General features: G+C 32.1%; 1 protein-coding gene across 2 annotated transcripts; it reads right to left on the reverse strand.

Moving 5' to 3' along the window:
- Window positions 1-300: 300 nt before the first annotated feature.
- On the reverse strand, window positions 301-3118 carry LOC107424127 (UBP1-associated proteins 1C). Of its 2 annotated transcripts, XM_048479222.2 has the most exons (6): window positions 2793-3118; window positions 2458-2532; window positions 1900-2030; window positions 1254-1710; window positions 791-904; window positions 301-673 (listed from the first exon to the last, which is right to left on the reverse strand). In XM_048479222.2, the coding sequence occupies exons 1-6, from the start codon at window positions 2877-2879 to the stop codon at window positions 611-613; spliced, it is 927 nt and encodes a 308-aa protein (XP_048335179.1). In that variant the 5' UTR covers window positions 2880-3118; the 3' UTR covers window positions 301-610. The 2 variants fall into 2 exon arrangements, with proteins under 2 accessions (XP_048335179.1, XP_048335180.1); XM_048479223.2 differs by lacking the exons at window positions 2458-2532; window positions 2793-3118 and adding an exon at window positions 2168-2411.
- Between the last annotated feature and the right edge of the window lie 3302 nt (window positions 3119-6420).

The following is a 6420-nucleotide window of genomic DNA, read 5'->3' on the forward strand; positions in this document are numbered from 1 at the left end:
AAAGGCTAACTATCCAATTGCTAATCTAAAGTAATCCACTTTCGGGTTTTAAAATTTTATTGATCCTTGTAATATTATTATTATTATGCTGTTACCATTTTTAAATATTTTATGTTACGACTTTTGGACACGATTTTTACTTTTTTAATATGAAGCAGCCTACTTTAAATTCTTAATATATAGTCACAAATTTTAATTAATTTACTTACATGATGCATATTTCATTCGGTTAGCAATGACCAATATCCATTTTTGAGTATCAAAGTATTTACACAAGAGGCAATATACTGGCACCAAACATGCAAAATCCAAAATTTCTCATTTGATTGAGCTTGTAATGAGTCCCTATATGAAAGGCAATGTCCCTTTAAACGTCTCTCTATGCTAACAATGATTTGCCAACACCAAGATAAATAATTCAAATATTTTATTCCTTGGAATTACATGAATGACTCTGAAAACTTTCAAGCAGAAGCGAAGCTCCAAGTCCTGGATATGTGACTTCCACAAAAGGAGGACTGGTTCAATGATAAAGTGAGGAAAGGAGGCCACGCTGCCAAGGGAAAACTACAATGAAAGAGGCTATAGATGACTGTTTCACATACTCTTTTTAATCTTCGGTCACCAGACGGACATACTTATTATCAACATTGAATCTGGAGCTTGAATTGATCTAGCACCCAACAAGAAAGTTATTACAAATCCATAATTAGAGAGAGAGCAAGAGCAAGAAAGAGAGAGAGAGAGAGAGAGAGAGAGAGAGAGAGAGATGACACGCTGCATATCTAACCTTATGCTCAAGCATACTACTAAATTGACACTCATCTCCTGTTATTCCAGAGTCCTGAAGAGCCTTGAGGACTAATTTTTGTAATTTCTTCATCTTTAAAACTCCCTTGGGGTTCTAATTCCCATCAACATATAACAAGAATGCATAAGCAATATTAACAGGCAATCATATAATGCAAAAAAAAATTAGACAGAGATCTTTGTTACACATTCCAGGGAATTAAATGGGTCATTCATCCATGTCAATAGTTTGTCTCACCTATGCACCTAATAAGATATATAGTTAAGCAGTCATATGTATATTTTGATCATTAACTGATCATAACCAGAATCTTTATTGATTTACCATTTTCCATTGACTCAAAAAGAGCAAAGCCTTTTTTTCCTCCGAACTTAATTAGCAAGTTCATTGTGCTAATGGAGAAAAAAAAAAAAATATATATATATATATATAGAATACTTACAGATTTCAAGGCTGAAGTAATTAACTTCTTCCACTTGATCTTTTTAAATTTCTCACCAGCAGAGGCAGGTTCTGGCATTTCATCTGCCTCTGTCTGAATTACTTCCCCATTACCTAATTCAGCCAATGTATCATTCTTGACCTTTTTCCTCGAACTAACACCCTCATCAGATTTTCTCTTTTTCTTTGATGGCAAATTTCCATTCTCTGCTTCAAATGTATTACACCCAGCATCGACATTAGAAGGATCCTGTGATTTCGGTTCCTCCAAACCTTTATTGTCAAGCAATTCACCCTTTAAAGGGTTATCAGATGGAAGCTTTGTATCTGGAGCAGATTCTTCCGTCTGCTTAGGCTGTTGCTGTGCAGCATGGATAGCTCGGGCCTTGGCCTTATGTTTCTTTCCTTCGGCATGAAGAAGCAGGGTCTGCTTGCTAGTGGCCTTGGTATTGCAAAGGCTGCACATGCATAGATATAGCACCACATAAACTCATATCCAAACGCAAATTATTTAAATATTCTTTAGCAATATTTACCACAAAGCAAACTCCTAAAATGAAAACCGCCTCAGAAATTGTATTGATTATTAAATTAAGAAGTACAATATATACAATATATTATTATCCCAAAACATAATATGACAATACCTGCAAAACCAAGGAGGGCGTTCAGACAATCCAACGTTTAAATCAACACCAGGTTGCTGCTTTGAGTCTGTTTTGGGCTTGGCATTCGCACTATTCAAAGGTTTCCCTTCGCCCTTTGGACCATACTTTTCCTGAAAATGGAAATGAAGTACTTAAAGAACAAAACAAGAAAGAAAAAAAGTATCATTTGGAATTCTCAAAATAGTCGAAAGGAAAAAAAAAAAACTCTCCCCCTACCCAATTCTGAGTATTGAGTAGCAACACTTACCGTTCCAATATGTATCTTAGAAAATGATGAAGAATTTCTTTTAAAAACAGTATTACCGTTGCATGACCAAACAAAAGGAATGATAAATAGGGAGATACACAGGGAGAAATAGTAGAACCATTTAGACATACTTTTAGCATTGAATTTGGCAACAATTAGGTTAAGGGTTTTTTTTTTTTTTTTTGGTGTGGTTTTAATTGCAATCTAGTTTAAGAGTTTAAGAAGGGGCAATTGTTTTCTCAGTTTTTCACATCAAAATTAGATAAACAACGAGATACTCAGAAACACACCGCCTCAGTAATACACTGACTATGTCCTTGAACGCTTTGCTGCCCAAATATCTGTCCACAATCAATGCACGATAACTGCAAAGTTAACAAGAACCAAATCAGCTTCTACATTTTTTTTATTGAAAAAATCAAATTCAAGTAAGTACAATTAAAGCTTCTTTTAGATTGCCAATAAACAAATTTTTCAAAAATTTTACAAATGCTTGGAATTGAACGAAGCTTAATCGCGTCGGTCCCTAGATGAATGAATTTATTTACTAATGCTAAGATTTCGTCGAAGACCAAAACAAAGATAGTTTTTTTTTTTTTTTTTTTTGAGAGAAAAAAAGAAAAACCTTGGTTGCAGAGCAGATCTTGAAGTGATTGGGCAACTTCGGCTTCTTCAAATTATCACCGCAATCCTCGCACTGAAACCACACCATCTCTTTTGTTTTGGCGCTGAAATAAACTCCCAAACCGACAGTATCGAAGAAGAAGCAAATGCTCTATCTCTGCGAATTCAATCGGCTATTATGATTAGGGGTTTAAGGCAGCTTCTAGGGTTTTGTTCGACTTATGGCGGGTCTTGTTTCGACTTTACCGACCAATTTTTATTTTCTATTTTCGAAGACGAATCGATATAACGCGTTTGGATTTTCGCACGTGTGGGAAGCTCTTAGAGAAACCGCTAGATGACTTTGCGATTTCAGCTACTATAGCCTCTCTTTTTTTTTCTTTTTCTGAAAACAAATACTTTTTTAGATTAAATTAACGGATGTCGTTATATTTGTTTTTTTAAAAAAAATTGTTATAAATTTTGATATTTATACATTACATCATTTTTTCAAATATACATATATATTTATTAGAAAAATTAAAAATACTTTTTTTAATATTAAATAAATACTATTTTATTAACCAATCATGATTGAACGACATAAAAAATATATATATATATTTTTAATAATTTTATCATTTTTAATGTAATATAACACATTTAATTTGACCTATTACATTAACCGATAGTAAATCTTTGACGCACCACAAAACATGAAAAAGAGTTTAGAGAAATCCATATAAGCATGGTTTCATTCCATACAATAATGTTTTGTGAGTATTTTTTTTTTAATTACAGCATGTTTTGTGGGTATCTAAATTTCAAACATAGCTATCCCCATTTCCTTTTCCTAACACATGTTAAAGCTGTTTACTTTTTTTCCTTCAACAATTATTGTCGCTCCAAGCCAAATTACGATTTTTTTTTTTTCCCCTTCTTTTCTATTCTTTCCTTTTAGATATTTTGCCGAATAGCTTGTAGAAGATATCCTTTTATAGATTTTTAAATCTTTGCCTGAAACCAAACCCAATAATTGTCAAATTCAAAACCTTCCGTTCTAATATATACATATATGAGAATAAAGTCTATATATATGATTACAAAGTCATGCAATACACAAAATAATTTAGACGAAAATGGTACGTATTTATCACGAAAAGGATTTGAACCGCAATCATATATATCCTAAAACTTTATTATATATGAAATGTAATAATCAATGTTCCACATAATTAGACAAGAGATAAACATAAACTCGAATAAAAAATTTCATTAAATCAACATTTTCGTCAATCCAGCTTTTTTTTACGTATAAAATAAATATTGTATTGTCGTTTCAAACACATAATCAGAATAAATATGTGATCCGTATTGAAATCATAAGCGTTACGTGAGAGAACCATGAAAGGGAAAGGAAAAAATAATAGGGAAAAAAAAAAAAAATAGACAGAATTGTAGGGTTTCCGTGGAAGAGAGTTGGAGGAAAATTTGGTGTTTTGTGGTAACTGGTAAGTGGCTGTTCTTCATCAACCTGTCGTTTTCCTGCATAATTAATTGTTCGTAAAGCCAGTATACGTTTCTTGAGACTTGGAGTTTCAATCAAACATTATCCCATAACCATAGCAAAGCAAATCAAAAAGGAAATGTAAATTTAAATGTAAATTAAATTGGTATAATTGGAGTTTAGGAACCCAATAATAATTTATTTATTTATTTTTTAAAAAAAGTGCGGTTTGCTAGCTCCATGGGACCCAATTTCCTTTCTGTTTCTTACTCTTTCAATTTGCGACATGTGGTGGGACAGCAAGAAGAGTTGAGCACTAGCCTTCAAATTATATCTTTTTTGTTTTTCTCCCTCGGCAATGCTTTGGTGTTCTTGCTTGCCATGATTTAAGAGGCCCGGTAATTGTCACGCTTTAATACCTTTTTTTTTCTTCCCCATATATCCCACACACTGTAAAAGATTGGTTTTCGGTGGCATTCATGAAGGGTTGAAAAAGCTGAGATTTTTGAAAACATTGTTCCCTTTGCTTGTTTAGAGCTTTCCTTTTAACAATTTAAAAACCATTAGTTGATGAAGATTATAAAGTTCAAGTTAATTTGTCACTTTTTTTTTCCCTCACATGCTCTATCATAAAAAGGCGAAGTTACTATCTTGAACACGCGCCCACATTTTACCTTTCTTTTTTTTTTTTAATCATTTAGCATATGATGCATGAATTATTCATAAAAACTAAAAGATTTACAATCCGTTAAGAGTAAAAGATGTTGATTAATGTGGCTATGGTTTAGGTTATATATGTTTGTATAATATTTTTGATAAAATGTTCAAAAGGGGCCCATCTTCTTTTTACAATTACCGTTCAAATTATACATATAGAAGAAGTTTTTATTCATATATATAAACAGAAGCACGTTACATGAATTTTATTTGGGTTCCAATTACCTTTTATTACTCAAGTTTTATATTAAAAGTACAAACAATTATAAGCTTCGAGATAAAAGATAGTCTTTCGAAGGGATAGAGAATGGGTTTCTTTAGAGTATACAAAATGGTCAAAGTGGCAGATAGGGGCATGTTTTTCGTGTTTTGTTGTAAAGGTTATGACTTAAATCATTGCCCCCACGCTCCAATCATTCAAGCTAAGGGAGAGAAAATTGACAATTATTCCTCTCAAAAAACCAAAAAAAGAAAGTAATAAAATTTGAAAGAAATTAAAAAATTGTTGGAGCATGTACTTGTCTCTGTACGTTGCAACTCTCTGCGTAGTTGATCTAATTGAATCAGAACCTTGCTTCCACAATAAATTCTTCCACAACTTCATCAGTTACTTTACATATATATCGATCTTCTGTGCAGTCCAAACTTGCCTGCCAAAACATTCTCACAATTTTGGACAAAAAAGAATAATACTGGCAAGATTTCCACAAGGATTCTGTTTTGTCCTTATATATTTCTTTGGGTATTTCTTTTTGTTTTCTAATTCCTTCTAAGTTCCAAACGTAAACCTATATATATATATATATATATATATGCCGAGAAAAACAAAAAAAAAAAAAAAAGAAACCCAGAAACAAATATATTTATATATAGAAGCAGTAATGTCTAATTACTGGTCATCAATTCGTAAAAGAAGAAAAAAATATCTGACTGAAAAAAATCCAAAAATTAACTCGTTAATCATCCAAATCGACATGGGACATTGAGAAAGTACATAAAATAATAGAGGCTTGTTTCATTTAATTTAAGCAAAGTCTCTGCCAATAATCTCACATGCTACAGCTGGTGTCTATAATTCACATTAAATTTTGGTCTCTATTTTTGCCTTTTTGGAGTTTGATGTGTATCATTGTCTATCCCATCTACATACATTTACCCAAAACCACCTAAAACATATATTAAAAAAAAAGAAAAACAGAAACTAAGTATCCAAAACCTGTCGATAAAGCATGTAAATAAAAGAAAACCCATCATTTAAACATGTGAAATAAAAGTGTCTTTGGACTCTTTGCCATTTCCTTTCCAATCCAATTGCAAAATCCAGTATATTACCCTTCTTTTCCACCCGAAAGATTATCATATAGTAATAAAACCGTGAACCAAAATGGGGGCAAAAATAGGCCAAACATTTTTCCATGACAGATGA

The sequence above is a fragment of the Ziziphus jujuba genome, chromosome 7 (genome assembly GCF_031755915.1).
Source record: "Ziziphus jujuba cultivar Dongzao chromosome 7, ASM3175591v1".
Lineage (NCBI taxonomy): Eukaryota > Viridiplantae > Streptophyta > Magnoliopsida > Rosales > Rhamnaceae > Ziziphus > Ziziphus jujuba.

Coding starts and splice junctions, on each gene's coding strand:
- LOC107424127 (XM_048479222.2), bottom strand. CDS start 2,879: ATGGTGTGGTTTCAGTGCGAGGATTGCGGTGATAATTTGAAGAAGCCG. Junction 1,711..1,899: donor CGCCCTCCTTGGTTTTGCAG/GTATTGTCATAT, acceptor ATGCATGTGCAG/CCTTTGCAATACCAAGGCCA. Junction 674..790: donor GTAGTATGCTTGAGCATAAG/GTTAGATATGCA, acceptor GTTGGGTGCTAG/ATCAATTCAAGCTCCAGATT.